The following is a 17,520-nucleotide window of genomic DNA, read 5'->3' on the forward strand; positions in this document are numbered from 1 at the left end:
GGATTCATTTCCTAGTTTGCCACCCTTAGGGGTGGAACATTTCTTCAAATTTCAACGGGACCACAACTGAGGTACCCTCTTTCCAACAAAAAAGAATCATCTAAATCAGTTCACAAATGTCGGAGTTATCGCGTAACATATGTACATAAAAAAATAAGTCGAATTGAGAACCTCCTCCTTTTTGTGAAGTCGGTTAAAACACTCCCGATATAAAAATTATTAATTCAAAAATACCTTATTTTTAATTTCACAAAGAACATTCTCATTTACGCTACATACGTTTGTAAAAACAAAATATTTTAACACAGTGAATTTTTGCAAATTAACATTGTTAATAAAAACGCGTTGCTTATTTACATTGTGACGAAGCCTACGTTGCGGATTAACGTTTGTAATTAATTTCGTTTTTGAATGAATAAATTATTATTTTTTAAATTGTTAATTAAAAGGAATTGTGTTCCAATAGCACTTAAACTGATTTGAAAAGAGCAACCCTTAGGTGTTCTTCTCGGGGAAGTCGACAATAACATTAAGTACTTAACCATTATTCTACGATAACACGATTCGAAACATCAAAAAAGAAAGAGATGGCATTATATCGTTCAAATAGCGTTATCTCTTTCCTATTTTTAGCAAGGAATAGACAATATTGGGAAATCAATCGTTCTTTCGATCACTATTGCAATAATATAGGTTCACAGGTTCGTCATGGTACGAATATGAGTAATATTATAGTAAGCTTACGTTAAGCTTACATTGAAATAAGATAGTTTTTGGAAGGGTTATGGCAGGTCCCCAGGTCAGCCCGTTAGAAAAACTATACCTCAAAAAAAAAACACTAAGACAGACAAATCAAAATACTAACTAACCAAACACGTATACAAAGTTAACTGCCTCCGTGGCCGAACGGTTACTGTGCTGGACTGTCACGCAAGAGGTCCCGGGTTCGATTCCCGTGCCGGGAGAAATATTTGTATGGCCTACATTTATTAATCTCGTGAGTTTGGGTTTAATTTGTGGTTGTCTATGTGTGTGTCCATGGCACCGGCGATACAGTTTCCCTAGTACAGAGCTATAAAAAAAAGCAAAAAAAAAAGTATTTGTGTGGAATATAGACTTATGTCGTCTTTCCATACATCTTTATCTAACAAGTAGTTTTCAATTAAATTACTTTGATGTAAGTTTTAAACTTAGGAAATGATAATGGTAGGTAATATTTATGTTCGTGAATCTTATTGTAAAAACATATACATTTCCCAATAAAAGAGTCGTTTACCTTAGTTAAACGTAATCGTGGTACGTAGTATTTGTAAAGCTAAAATCGATTATATTACACATACCTGGGTGGTGGTTCAGGCAACAGCTGATTGGCAAAGTCGCCGGCCTGGAAGCGTTTATCGGCGAGCGACGTAGTCAACCGCACGAGGTCACGCTTGGCCTGTTCGCGTCTCGCCACAAGTTGGAGTAAGGTCAATGCCCGTGCCAGATCCCGGCGCAGCTTTAGCATCTTTTCGTAGGAGCTTTCGTCGTTTTTCCTGAAATTTCATTGTATTAGTATAAATTCAATAATACTAGTAAAATAAAGCACCGCTCTGAAAATCTAAAATCTATGAAAGGTATCAGATTCCTCTTCATAATTTTCTAGAAATCTCCAGAACGTTCGAGAATCTTCTAGTAGCTAGCCGATTGTCTCACCTGTTCTTTCTGGTCTGCATCTTCTCTGTGCGTCGTCGGAAAGCCAGGTAGGGGTTGTTGGTGGACTGCCCCGGCCGGCTCTCCGTTTTGACGGTCAGGATCAACGGGTGTTGCTGAAAGGACACAAGGCTGTGTTTACAAAGTTACTAAAATTCCTAGTTTCCAGGAAATGGAGATTATTCAGTATAGAACGTAGTATTCTTAATGAAATTACAACGTACGATAGTGAGCCGATGAAGCTGTCAAGTTACAGACCCAATTAGTTCAACTCACATTAGAAGGCCGCCGAAGCAATCGTCCTGCAATGGCTACGTCCACCGCCCTTACCACTGAGTTTTTGCCAAGGGAGACAGCAACAACACGTCCACTTGGCCAAGTGCCTCTCGGCAGGTTCTCATCGACGATCAAAAAATAATTATTGAGATTATTATTGAGTTTGCAACAATCGATATCGAAGCCTTTTACCGGTACACTGTAAACTGTATCAGCATGCATTTTGTGCTTCATTTTAGGAACTCTACAATGCCTATTAGGGTTACCTCTCTCCGTCCCTCATTAGTGGAAACCAGAGATACAACACAAAAACCACGTTCTTAGTCAATATTACCCTATCCTAGTTTGTTTTATGTTATATTTTATCGTTGGGTCACTAACACCCAGGGGGGATCTTAATGTGCACTTTACGCTAAAACCCAGTGGCATCGTTTAATGTACACTTACGGTGTTGAGTCGTTTGTTAAGCCAGTAATCGTAAACGGCGATGACCAAGTCGTCCTTCCTCTCGAGCAGCAATTTTGCCTCGTTCAAAGTGACGACAGTCTGCCCCGAGCACTTTTCCAGCTTGTCCATCATCTGCTCGAACAGGAGTTCGGTGAGCTCCGGATGCCGTTGTTGCTTGAGCCACAGTTCGTCTTCTGAATCGATGTCGTATTCTGGCGCCTCTTGTTCTTCCCATAGCGCTGTAAAAGGACAATCGTAATATAAATTTTACAAACGTGACTTGCGTATTGAAGGAACTGTTGAGTAGGCGTACGATTCTTTACAATGTCATTGCATTAATAATTCACTTTTACATGTACCATGTGAGATTTTATCTCTTTGAAACCGTTGCGCTGCGGGCTTTCAGGGTCGTATTCCAGAACTCTACTCAATGCTCAAGTTAGGATTTGAGCAGACTTGAGTATGATTTCAAGTACTGGAAATACGACCCTAATGGCAAGGACTTGAGTATGATTTCTAGTGCTTTGAATCATACTCAAGTCCTGACTTGCGCATTGAGTAGAGTTCTAGAATACGACCCTTTAACTTGATGCATTTCCGCGAACCGAGAAAAAAAATTGAGAGTGCGGTTTCGAAAACACCGGAAAAAATGAGACTTTCAAGACTTTAGTAAGTTTGTGGACTTATAGGCATTTTGCCAGTCAAAAATGATATTTAACTAAAATTAAAAAAAAAACAAAAAAATTTACTAAAACTTATTTTTTCATGGGGCACGTAAGAAACAAGGGGCATTTAATATAGTTTTAAAATAAAAAATGGTCTAACACATTCTTTAAAACAATTTAATTAAGGGACTTAATTTTCCAAAGCCTTAATATTCCCGAGACTGCAAGCATCAGTCTATAGAGTTTTGATGCCAGAGATTCCCCGATGAAAGTCCTAGTTGTTACTTTGACGCCTTTCCAATTATCTCTCTCACTGTTCAATATGAGAAACGCTTCATTGTAGGTAAACAATTTCCGAAACTTTTTTCCAACGCTTTCATAAACAAAGCAAAATTAGAACTGATGAAAAAGAGGGCACGAAAATTGAAAGCTTTTTATCAGCGTTAAGAGACGTTATATAGATAAGAAGCCTACGAACGCCAACAAAAACTCTCACGGGGCGCTGTGGCTTAAATAAGCTCATATCAAACCTCAAGCTAAATGGAAACGAGGACTGTCGACTTGCCTTGAAACAAATACGATTACTGTTTATTAATGCCTAATATATTCCGGAATATATCTTACATTCGTGAATATTTGTTTTTTTTTATGATAACAAGTGACTGAACGAACAAATCGTGGGTGTAGTCGTAAGCGATACGTCTGTCCGTAACAGTTACAGAGCCACTCAGAGCTTTAAATCGCGACGATCTTAGGGGCATTGCCACTGCGCCCGTCACCCTGAGACTTAAGTTGCCAGGTCCCATGTGCCTGTAATTTCACCAGCACCCTTACCCTTCAAAACCGGAACGCAGTAATGCTAACATTACTGCTTGGCGGCAGAAATGGGTAAGGTGGCAGTACTACCCTAGATGAACTCTTTCACAAGGAGCTCTTCTGGGCGAGCTCGTTACATCGTTACATCATCCTATCTTTGCTTCAAGGTTAGGAAGTGGTCAAGAGGAAATCCTTTTAGTTTTATTTAAAAAAAAGATACAATGGCACAGTCGGCCGGGGTTAGCGACTCAGTTTCAAGAATCAACGAACGATGTGTGCCGTACCAAGCAGTACCGCTTTATTTTATTGAAAATAATTTTCGACAAGGGTTCACGGTTTTCCTCAATCATTTCGAAATATTGTTACTAACGAAAATATTTCTGACAAATCAAGTTACGTGAACATAGTATCCATGTTGATGTCATTAGGCTAAATTAGGAAGATAGGCGACGACCAAAATATAAAGACGTGACTGTTGTGCTAAAATCTTTGAATACAAATTATGTACAGCACTCCGGGCACTGTCAATGTGCCAATATCATTGTCTAGAGCAGTATTGGGCAGCAAAGTACTGTCCTTGGGCCTACACCGGTCCGCAAAGGGCTTTAATCCGGCCCGCCAACGTCCCATCCAAAGTAGGTACGGCACTCAGACATACAGCCTTGGCCAAAAGTATTGAGCAAGTTAAGAATTCCGAACGTGTACAATAAGTATTGAAGAAAACAGGCCCTACTGTTTAAGGATTATTTTTTCGGCATCTAAAAGGTTTAAACACAATGACCCCACACTGCAACCAGCTATAAAACATCTGGCGCAGAAAAAAATTTTGCGAAAATAAAAAAGAAAACGAAAAAAAACGCTACTATCGCTACTTGTGTACATCTCCAGCGATCTAATGCGTTTTTAGTGCTCTGATTTGGTACATTTAGTGATATATAGTTACAATATGCATGAAAGACTTAGTTTAGACAGTGTTTCCCAAACATTGTTCTGCCATGGCCCGGTAATTTTCATACTGCGTTCTCTTGACCCACTCAATACTTTTAAACCCAAGCTGGGGTTACATTAAATAAAATAATACACATTTATTGTTAATAAACATGTTTCATTAATTTTTATTTCGGTATCGCCTATTTAGTGCGAAGTATGGAGCTGCTGCTTATTTTTTGCCAAAGAATCCACTTCAGCAAGGCGGGAATGTTGCGACCCGGTATTTTATTTCGATGGCCAGGTACCGGGTCGCGACCCACCAAATGGGAAACGCTGGTTTAGAACAGCGTGTGCAGACAGTGTGAAATGTTCGCCCCGATCTACGCAATACGCTATCTGATAGTAATATACACAGAACATGGGGCAACCGCCACACGTTGTGAACACCGAAAATTAATGAGTCGTTAAAAGAAAGGAAAAAGTTCTTCAAACCACAATGCTGAGTTTTTAGTAGTAGTAGAGCTTCATGTGAAAGAATTCGTCCAGGGAAGTACTGCCACCTTACCTATTTCTGCCGGCAAGCGGTAATGTGAGCATTACTCTGTTCCGGTTTTATTGGGTAAGGGTGCTGGTGAAATTACAGGCATATGGGACGTGTCAAGTGATGTATCAAGTAGACTGGCGCAGTGGCAGTGTCATTTTTTTGTGACTTAAAGCTTTGAGTTATGGACAGGCGTGTAGCTTACCATCATACCATCAGACGCACGACTTGTTCGTCCCGTCACTTGATAAATATAAAAAAAAATTTGTTGCCAACCGAAATTTCACCAAAAACAGAGACTGATTTCTGCTTGTACCACTCGAAAAAGGCTTTAGGAATAATATTATGTGTAAAGTATAAGGCGAAAAATGAGATGGTTAGCGTTAATATTAGATATAACTGATTGATGACTTTATCATAATTAGGTACAGACGATTTTACTAATAATTTTATGTATTAAAACGAGAAATGATAAAAGCAGGCGGAGAATAAAAATAGTGCGCAAAGAGAAATCTAATCTAGCTCAACTAATTAAAAAAAAATTAAATCTTTAGATGAGGCAACCTTTAGCAATGAGGAGGGTCGGAGGGTCGATTCCCGGTAGGACTAATTTTGGAAACGGACTTTTCCTTGGTTCTAATGTGGGTAGTGCCTGCGGGTTATTGTGTTGTTTAGATATGTGTAGTACAGGGAATTGCCTTGTTTGAAACCAGGTTAATGATGCGGTTGTTTGATACATTGTTATTGTTACTTAGGTTTTACGAGAATCATAGTTGATATATATAGGAAGCTTAACTAAATAACAGTGGCGAGGCGTCAATATAACTCGACTTCCACCGCCTTGCCTAAAATTTTCCATGAAAGACTACCACTGCGCAACAGATATACCACTCTTATATAAAATCGAAAATACCTAGACTATAACAGCCTACTAAATCTGACTTATGACACCAGGCGCTCACTACAAGGAAAAGCAATCTAAGCACGCGCTCAGAGAGGTGAAAATAATGTTGCACGCCGTGTGCAGTTGTGCTGAATCGAAAGCAGGCGTTGTACAAGGTTTCTAATGTAAATGAAAGACTTGTCTAAGCGCTTGCATCGCCGGCGATACACTCAACGATAGTCAGTCGATTCCGCGTAACCTCGAGCGAGTGACGGAGCTCTGACTGTACTCCACAGCGTGTAAATCCTACCACTAAAAACTTATATTCAATGATAAGCTTATATTCAATAACAGCGTAATAACTCGTAATTGATAATACGAAGTACTGTAGCTTCCCTATGGACCAATCACGGCGCGAGTCAAGTCGGCCTTAAGTATTAAGTGTCTCCAATACGCCTTTTTAGCGGGAAAAGTAGGTTTTGTTAAAGTTGCTTTTTTGTTTTATTTTTTGTGAAATGACGCCGCTACATTGTTATAACTATCAAATACAAAGATCGAACACAAGGAACAAATCCTTCGACTCGACAGGACTCGAACTTGCGACCACGGGATTCCGTCCCCATTGCTTTACCAACTAAGCTACAAGTCGTGTTTGCTACGTTGACGAATTATTTCTATGAGTCTGTTACAGACTACGACTACGGCTTTCGACATCACATCTGTGAGAAATCTACTGAACCTTCTCACTTAGTCGGTAACTTTCCCGTTACCACACGTTGCTTGTTGCTGTCGCTTTTTATGGACATATTATTAATTTGTTTTGACGCGGCTAAATTGTTATAATTATTAAATAAATACAAAAATCGATAGGTGTTTTCTATTTTGCTCCGGTTTTACTAACGACAAGTTTCACGCTTCGTCACAAAATGATAACCGGCAGCTGTTAACTTTCCAAGTGTAGCCACGGACTCCCGTATAGGACTTTATAGTATAACGAGACGTGTGGTGGGTGCAGGGTCCTACTCGTGCCATCCGAGCTCCTCCATGAATCTCAGCATCCTCTTGGATTTGCTGAAGATTTCGAAGAGCAACCTCGTCAGTCCAAGATATTTCGCCCCAAACTATAGTCTTATGATGGATATTCCAATTAGAAGGAGTGGGCAGAATATTCGTTTTATATTCGACATAGTTTTGGTATCTGAGTGTCAAGTACGATGCAATAAGTATAATGAGCCGACTATTTGTCAATATCATTAAAAACCGATTAAGCCCATCACTACTATACCAATTTTATTACATAGTAAACTTTACAGTCATACCCGTATCTTTTACCTAAATGCAGGATTAGCCCCCTTTTCCTTTCAGTCAATATGTACTATTGTAGTGTGATTTACAACAAAGTAATAAGTGTCAATTTTCATTTGTTACTAAGCGATTAATCACCAACTAGTTACAGAGTTGGAGGACCGGACATTACTGTTCTATTGTGCGTTATGTTTTATAGCCTCAATGAACGTAACCAATATAAAAAGACCTATTTAATTTAGTATTGACAGTAATCCGCATAGGTTGAGAAGGGGCCGAAAAGGATAACAGAGGGTCAGTATGAAATGCTACAATGTATTGTATTGTATGTTATTATTACATTACACAGGACAATTGTATAGATAAATTAGTTTCATTATGTATTATGTATAATTCCTCTTTTAGGCTGTTAACAGATTGCACTGACAGACAGACTTCACGCATTAACTAATTTATTTTTAATTTAGTTAATGCGTAAATATTTTTAATTCATTAAGTCGATTTGTTAGCAGCCTTAGGGTGCGTTCCAATTATGTCGTGTCGACAGGCAGTCGTGCAATTTAAAGTGTTGTGGCTTGTATATTTAAATGAAGTTGTTCACAGACACAATAAGTAGATTAACTGTCGTTAACGACTTTTTTAACGTTACGACGACTTAAATATTAAAAACTGCACAATAATAAAACTTGGCAATAAAATCATATAATGTAAAGTCAACAGCACATCTAGCTATAAAGTTTTGTTCGAATATCGCCTACAGTGCGACGGAAAAAGATCCGTCAATGTGTAGCTTGACGTGCTACCGTTTTGTACGCCACGGGGACTCCAACAATTGATCTATCATTTGAGTAGCAACCCCATGCAAAAGAATTCATATGTAATAAACTAATAAATATTCGATAAGAAAAAATAACACTGTCATTTCCGACACTTCAATTACTAAATTAGCGAAATTACTACAATTTCCACAAAAAAAGTGTACTATCAATTAGGTCTATTGACTCACAAGGCCGTACAAAACCTACAACTGCCATTTGACGGTAGTGCAAATTTATACCTTGCGTAACGGAATAGGGGAGAATTTTGAATGGTGATTACTTTTTTAATCACCTTAGGAATCCTTAATACTGCGGTGTTGACCGACGTGGGCCATGATCATACGAGATCTAGTAGCAGTGGAGTTCCTTGTGAAAGAGTTCATCCAGGGAATTACTGCCATCTTATGTGAATATTACTGCGTTCCGGTTTTGAAAAATGTTACGGGGTACTGGTGAAATTATAGGCACATGGGACTTGTCAACTTATGTCTCAGGGGGCGCCGTGGCAGTGCCTCTAAGATCTTTTCGATTTAAATCTCGGAGTGGCACTGCAACTGTTATGATAGGCGTGTCGCTTACCCCCAGGAAAATGACTATTTCGTCCCCTCACTTTGTATTAAAAAAAATCTTATGTGTCCTGTACGCCTAACCAAATGTTCTTCTTAACCTTTAATTCGAAATACAACAGAGTTTTATTGCGGTAAAAATATCCCCGAGCAGCTGGATTTTGACTGCCTCTCCCGATCGGAAACTGCGTCTTTTCCGAGGCAAGGCGTATAATATTGCGGGTGGGCTACCTGATTGGATCGATTCCAATTTGAATTAATATCAGGGCCCAGCACAGATTGTATAACATGTAGTGGTAACGAAAAGCACTGGACAAAAATGCAAGTTTCGTAAAGTAGTATAACATCATTTAAATATTCAATGTACCTATTTAATTACAATCTCTTTAAATGTATTACCAAGTTATGAATGCAGTTGAAAATATTGTAACTAAACAACCAACGTTTAGAAATAGAGATACGGCTGAACGTAAACATAACTTGGTCGCGTTAGTACAAGCTTATAAGTACTGTTGCGAAAATTTTAAATGAGCAATTAAAGTGTTGAGATAGAGTAAACGCTGAATGTAAAATTAGGTTTGTACGTGGCATGTAATTTATTGTGTGTACCGATGGGCTTAGACGACGCGGCATACGAGTATAACACGTGAGTTTATGTATGTGAGAGATAAATCTGAAGACATTGGTAGCTTCATTCGCTTAAAATATAGAATACTGTCATCATCAACTACCCGTTATACTTTCCACTGCTGGGCACAAGTACATATACCACTATAGACAATTTAGACCATAGATCGCCACGCTGTCCAATGCAGTATGGAGACTTTACACAATTTTAATGGGTTGTGATTGGGAACCTTGTTCATGTGTAAATTTCATTACTGTTTCATCCTTTAGGGCCAGCAGCGTAGACCGACGAGGGATATCCCTCACGATACCGCGAGCGTCCGCCAGTGTACCCCAGACCTTCGCCTTTATGACACTGTCGCACGATTTAATTCCGTTTCACTAGCGGCTACGCAATTCGAAAGTCGGCACGTTCAGGCAGACTCCGGCGCACACCGGAGGATTCAGGCGTATACCGGTGGAGACACATGCGCGGCACATGCGTGGGAATACTCCGAGGTCGGTCTCAGAGCACTGAAATTTATACCCCATTGCAATTGACACAGCATAAAATATACTTTGATAAATTTAATGTTCTCTGAGAGTTATTAAATATATATAATATAAATATTATATATATAAAATATTATATATCGAATCCTCGAAATCTCGATTACAAATCAAGCGTCCACTGGGCTAGCGTTTAAAGTCCCCAATGCTATTGCGTGACGAAATATGGACTAAATTGTCTACTTAAAGGAGTACAGTACGGAGGCGCACGGTAGTGGAGTGTATAATGGATTGACAATGGCGTTGACCAATTGCACGCCTGCCATCAGAATTTCAATAACAATTGCGGTACACGGCCCTTCACACCACTTAGGACTTCAACCGGTTCCAACTCGATCGGCGTCAAATAAATCGTCTCAAAGGAAATTATTTCATAAACAATAGGCGAAAGTTTTTTCCTTTGAGCGAACCGACTGAACAATGAATATCTCTTTTGACTTATTAGAGTTTTATTTGCGTTGGTTAATTGCTTTTGCTGAAATTGGCGTTAGGAAAAACTCCCATTTTCCTTTGACCGGGTTTATTTCATTGTTTAATGTACTGAATAAATGAGTCGAACGTTTAATTTCATTTATGCAGATTGTTTTGCGTCTGTATTAAGTATTTCTAATTAGAATTTTAAAGGTTAACGCCACAAATCAACTTAACTATGTATTACGAGTATTTTAAGAAACAGAGCTAGTTGTAAAAGAAATCGCACAGGGAAGTACTGCCACCTTACCAACTTCTGCCGACAAGCAGTAATTATTGCGATCTGGTTTTGAAGGGTAAGGGTGCTGGTACATGGGACTTGTCAACTTATGTCTCAAAAATCAAATCAAAATAATCTTTATTTCATAGGTAAGCATTATTACACTTGAAATCGTCACAATGGTTAAACTCTACCGCTCATTCGCAAGGCAGATTCCCCTGAGAAGAATGAGCAAGAAACTCTAGGGGTTGCTCTTTGTAAATAACATTATTATATACAATATTTTTTTATTTGAAACATCAGATTGAGACTACCTCCATGAGCTAAACGGGTTACTACCACGGATTTTTGTCATCCAAGTACGCAGAAGTTGTATAATAACCTTTAGTATAAAGTTTTTGTTTCACTATAGTTTTAAACCTCGTGAAAGGCAAATTTTGTATATCAACCGGAATCTTGTTATAGAAGCGTATACATTGCCCCTTAAATGATTGTTTGACTTTGTGAAGACGACTATCAAGAAAAGCTAGTTTATTTTTATTCCTCGTATTAATGTTATGTCTGTCACTATTTTTCATAAAGAAATTACTATTCCTTTTAACATAAATTATATTTTCATAAATGTATTGTGAGGCTAGTGTAAGAATGTTAATTTCCTTAAACTTATCTCTCAAAGATACTTTGGGGCCCAGATTGTAAATTGCCCTAACTGCACGTTTCTGCAGGACAAAGATTCTATTGATATCGGCGGCATTACCCCAAAGCAAAATGCCGTATGTCATTAGACTGTGAAAGTAGCTGAAGTAAACCAATCTAGCGGTTTCGACGTCTGAAAGTTTCCTTATTTTTTTAATCGCGTACACTGCAGAGCTGAGCCGTTTTGACAACTTACTTATATGGGGACCCCATTGCAATTTAGCATCTAACGTTATACCTAGAAATACAACTGTATCCACAAGATTCAATTTTTCGTTTCTAACTACAATGTTTGTAACCGTCTCTCTAACATTGGGTAATGTAAATTTCACACAATTTGTTTTTTTCTCATTAAGAAGTAGGTTATTAACAGCAAACCAATCAACTACTTTAGATATAGCATTGTTCACATCGTCATAGGAACATTGGTGCCTTTTAACTTTAAATAATAAGGAAGTATCATCAGCAAACAATACTATCTCATGATTTATACCCTCCATAAGGCTAGGTAAATCATTAATATAAACTAAAAACAAAAATGGGCCTAGAATTGAACCTTGAGGGACACCCATGCTAATTACAGACCCTGACGATCTCGTACCGTTAACATCGACCCTCTGTACCCTACCACGCAAATACGATTTAAGAAGGTCGAGATCACGTCCCGCCACACCATAATGGCGAAGTTTCCTGACCAGTGTATCATGGTGCACACAATCAAAAGCCTTGGAAAGGTCACAGAATACACCAATAGCATCATGTGAGACTTCCCATGCATCAAATATATGATTAATCAACTCTACACCAGCGTCGGTTGTAGAGCGACCCCGAGTGAAACCAAATTGTTTAGGAGACATTAAATTATTACTATAAAAATGTGCACACATCTGATTTAGAATAATTTTTTCAAATATTTTACTGAGAGTTGGTAGTATTGATATAGGTCTGAAATTGGTGGGGTCAGAAATACTACCAGATTTGAAAAGTGGAATAACTTTACTTTGCTTCATGAGGTCAGGAAAGACACCATCATCAACACATTTATTAAAGACACAGGCTAAGTAAGGCGCAATACAATCAACTATAGAACTAATTACTCTGACTGAAAGACCATCAAGATCAGCAGTATTTTTTATATTTATAGACTTAAAGGCTTTAACAATATCGTTTGGAAATACATGACGGAACCTTAAATTAGTGCTACTAACTGCATTATTTTCTTTTAGTAAGGATTCAGCGGCCGTGGGAGATGAATTTAACGAATTAGTAGTCAAAATTGGAATGGTGGTAAAAAAATTTTCAAATATTTTAGCAACTTCTGCGTCTGTGTTTACAATTTTGTCATTAAATCTTAGTTGAAAATCTAAGTTACGAGGTTTGACCCTTCCAGTTTCGCTATTTATAATATTCCAAGTCGTTTTTACTACATTCGCGCTGCTTTTTATTTTATTATTAATAAACATTGCTTTGGCTGCCACACAAACACGTTTAAACATTTTCGAATATTTCCTAACAAAATCATTAAAACTGTTACTAGTGTTATAAGTTCTTTCATCGTAAAGATCATACAGCCTTTGTCTACTTTTGTGAATTCCCACAGTCGCCCATTCACTAAATTTCAATGAATTATTAATAGTTATGATTTTGGACTTAAAAACATTATCACGTTCACTTTTCACTATGTTGAAAACTGAATTATACAATTTATTGGGATCGTTAACGTACGGAATGTCAGTTAGTTTAAGCATTACGTTATTTCTATAAGCTTTAAGTCGACCATTATTTATCGGAACACATGTGATATCCTTTTTCGGCATTTTGTCAACAGTTATATTAAAAGTGGCCAATTGACCGCAGTGATCTGAAGTTAATTTATTTATAATAGATTTATTACTAGGTACGGCGTTGGTATAAATGTTGTCTAAACAAGTGGCAGTAGTAGAAGTTATTCTAGTAGGCACCAAAAAAAGATTCACAAGGTTATAACATTGGAAAAATGATATGAGCCTACTGCTAGCACTGGAATCTTCTAATAAGTTAACATTGAAGTCACCACAAACAGCAATATATTTATTTATATTATTTAATTTGGCTAAAACTTCATCTAATCTTTTTTCAAATAGTTCGTAAGATGAATGAGGGGGTCTGTACACGCTTAATATAACAAGCCGTTCAAGCTCTATGCAGGATATCTCTATAGTCCGCTCAATAGATAGGCTCACAATATCTGTACGTTCTTTAAATTTTAAATTATTTTTAATAAGAATTAAAGAGCCGCCATGAATAGCTTTTTCTCTGCTGAACGAACTAGCCACCTGGTGATTGTTGAAGCTAAACATGAACTGATGTTGCGATAGAAAGTGGTGTTCAGTAATACAAAGAATATCAATATTGTTACAGTTAATAAATAATTCTATTTCTAGCTCTTTGCCTTTCATGCCTTGAATATTTTGGTGCACCAGGTTTAATATAAAATTTATTTTATTTCTGTGTGTTTTAGGTTGGTTTCTTACTGTCAATGTGTTGCAAGAGTATCTCTCCGTTGTCTTATTAATTAATTTAAATAATTAGAAATTGAATTAATTTCAACAGAATTATTATTGTCAGTAAACTGACCTATGTCAACGGACTGCTCAATAGAAGCAGCCGGTCTGGTAGCCAATGATTTGGCTGAATTATTAATATAATATGATAGCATCTCTGCTATCTGTCTCCTAAAATAACTAGTAAGATAATACCTATCTTTAGTCAAATAAAAATATTTACTAATAAAATTATTAGTATCCATAAAATGAAATTTACTATAATGAAATGTCAAGCTGTGTAATGTCCTATTTAAGTTATGCCTCAAATTATTTTCACTTGTTGTGAGGCAATTGCTGAAGGGAAAAGCTAACAAAATAATTTCTTTTATATTAATTAAATTATTTAATTGTGAAAAATATTGTATTAAATCTTTTTTGTTACATTTTCCTCTTCTGCCAATTAAAATTATTAATGTAGTGTCTTTGTCAAACTTAGTTGACAAAATACTATCTAATATTTTACAGTATGTTGCACCTGGCATGCAAATATTTGTTAATTTTAATCCTAGGTGGTTAAGTTGCAAACCTATATTTTTACCCATTTCATCACTATACATAACTATATTATTTTGAATTTCATTTGATCTAGTTATTGACAAAGAGGTATTTTTTGATTCTAAACTAGATTCCTGCAACAACAATGAGGAGGGATTAGTGACACACACAGACAGGGAGGATTGTGGTTTTATTTCTTTGCAATTGCAAACTTGATTATTTGTTAAAGAGTCAAATCTGTCATTATTATATCTACACAAATCTAATAAATTATCCATAGCATGTGTGTGCTCCTTAATCTCCTGTTGCGCAGTTTCATATTTCTGTGTTATTAATTTTAATGAATTTGTTACACTATGTAATTCTGCCTGGAGGCGCTGTGTGTCACATTCATAGCTAAGCCTATTTTTCTCAAGATTTTGTGTACAATCACTCAATTCATTCAACAAACTCTGACGTTCTTTTCTTAATGATACATTTTTACAAAATGCTGCATTTTTCTTTATTAATTTATTTGTACTGGATATGTATTTATTAATTTTGACATACTTTTTTAATTTTTTTTTACTACAATTTAAAGCTAAAGCTGTTGAATTAAATGAGTTACTTTCACAAGTCAGATCACTGGTGATTGGTTCTGAACAGGAGGGTGGTACAGCACAGACCATTGTGGGAGCACTGCTGATCAGCTCATCAAATAGGGACTGCGACTGTGTTGACTGTTGTTCGTCCCTTGCTTGTTCCATTATAGTTATTTGATTGTATGCGTCTCGTAGGTCACATTCTAATGAAGAAATGCGTGCAAGGGCTTCTTCGAATGCGCTGCTGCTTTGGTCGAATCCATCTACCACAATCTGTAGCTGGTCTCTTTGGTACTGTACCTCCGTAATTTGTATAAGCAATTCAGCCATATCACTTTTTAATTGCCTATTCCTATCTAAAATGTCCAATATTTCCTTTTCACTATCGTTTCTTTCTGTTAGCAATTGCTCATTCAGTGCCTTTGCTGTTTTGAGTTCTAATAAAGCGTGTTGGAGTTTATCCTCCAATTGACGTTCCGCAGCAGCTTTGCGTGTAAACATTGTGTATGCTTTTGAAAAAGAAAATGAAAACAATTTGAAAGAACGTTAGCAAGAAAGACAGCTGATCGAGCGATTACTAAATAGTGAGGTTATGTTACTTACAATTTATCCGTACAAAGCATAAAGACTAAATATTAGACAAAATAACCACTCTTCAGTTATATTATAAGTTTAACTACCTATTTATCTTAATAATTATGGAAATACTTACGAAATAGCACAGAATTTTTAAAAACAAATTCGTAACGGCTATCTTTCCAAAGTGACTAGAAAATGCTCAAATTACCTTTAACCTCGATAATTACTGTTGCAGTTGTGTAACAATGAACTTAATTGATAAATGTGATTTGCAAACACTGATATTATTTCACATAAGACACTTTTTGAAAAGTATTAGGCCGGTTAACCTGACTGTTTTCAACGTCACTTTGTTTACTTACTCAACTTGATCAAATCACTATGTATGCACTTAAAAACTGTATAACTATATTTTGTAATGATATTATTCAGCAATGAAATGGGGTTTTACAAGAATAACACGATAAAAACAATTAAATTTAAAATAAAATTACGGAACACTTAAGTTTACAACTTAACCGCTGTGTTGCCAGCCCAAAAAAAAAGGGTCTCAGGGTGACGGGCGCAGTGGCAGTGCCCCTCAGATCTTTGCGATTTAAGGCACAGGGCACTGCAACTATTATGGACAACCGTGTAGCTTACCATCAGACACGCGACTCGTTCGTCCCGTCACTTGATATTATAAAAAAAAGAAATATATATATATTAAGAAATAAGAGTAGCCCACCTTAAGGTATCTCAAAGCACGATTTGAAAAATAATCTTTTTTTTATTGAAATGATTTTTTTGTCAAGCAACACTACTCTACTCATGACAGCTGCAGTGTCGCTCATGGTCTGAGGGCCACTGCAACTGCGCCCGTCACCCTGAGGTAAAGTTGACAAGTTCCATGTGCCTGTAATTTCACAAGCATCCTTATACTTCAAACCTGAAACGCAGTAATATAAGTCTCATCCATCATACAAGGGTTGGAGTCAGGTGACTTGTAATACAAGTGAAATACCTACATCAAGCGCCAGTAATATACTACTGTAATGTACCTAGTAAGTACTTAGTAAGATTTATGTTGTTTTGTATTTTGTAGTGAGTAATAAACATATTTTATTATTATCCTGGATGAACTCTATAAGGAGTTCTACTTCGAACATAATTCAAAATAATTGCTGTTTGTTGTTTGCTGTAGCATAATTTTTACCTTTATTACGCTGTAGAAACATAATTATTTTTTAAGCAAATTCGGTCGATAAATTTCTTTTACATGTGAATCGTGTAGTGACAAAAATAAACTAAAACAATTCGATTACGTCGTAATCTGAGTGGACGATGGCCTTCACATTTGTGTCGCACGGCTTGTCCTCGGAACACGCCTCTTACATCAAATATTTCTAAACCCGCAGAAGTTTATCTCATTTGTGTCGCACAGCGACCGACGCGACGTAGTGATTCAATCACGCCGCCGCCGTCAGCTGAGCGGCCGACGGCCTTCGCATTTGCGTCGCGTCGCTTGTCCTCGACACACGTCTTTCATGATCGTCATTTGTTTCGCTGGACTTCGATAAATTTCTTTGAAGATAATTTTTTTCTTTAGTTTGCAATTTCATGTTAACAAAATATATTTAGTTTTGTTATATCACTGATTACGTACGTGTTAAAACGTAAATTAATCAAAATGTTAGTCTAAGACAAACATTATACATAATATAATTTAGTTGAACTACAATGTAAATTACATACGTCAACAAAGGTGTACGACTTCACAAATGTGACTGCTTTTGTAT

At 37.0% G+C, this 17,520-nt stretch overlaps 1 protein-coding gene across 2 annotated transcripts in view; it reads right to left on the reverse strand.

The window, feature by feature from the left end:
* The window catches only part of LOC113227842, a 190,339-nt gene that overhangs the window by 24,995 nt on the left and 147,824 nt on the right, over positions 1–17,520 (reverse strand). For both annotated transcript variants that reach the window (XM_026460886.1, XM_026460887.1), the window contains exons 3-5: positions 2,416–2,654; positions 1,696–1,808; positions 1,341–1,535 (exon numbers count right to left, since the gene is read on the reverse strand). In XM_026460886.1, the coding sequence (XP_026316671.1) occupies positions 1,341–1,535; positions 1,696–1,808; positions 2,416–2,654 (547 nt within the window). The remainder of the gene's footprint in view (positions 1–1,340; positions 1,536–1,695; positions 1,809–2,415; positions 2,655–17,520) is intronic.

The sequence above is a fragment of the Hyposmocoma kahamanoa genome, unplaced genomic scaffold (assembly GCF_003589595.1).
Source record: "Hyposmocoma kahamanoa isolate Upper Pololo Valley unplaced genomic scaffold, ASM358959v1 218, whole genome shotgun sequence".
In the NCBI taxonomy this organism is placed as follows: domain Eukaryota; kingdom Metazoa; phylum Arthropoda; class Insecta; order Lepidoptera; family Cosmopterigidae; genus Hyposmocoma; species Hyposmocoma kahamanoa.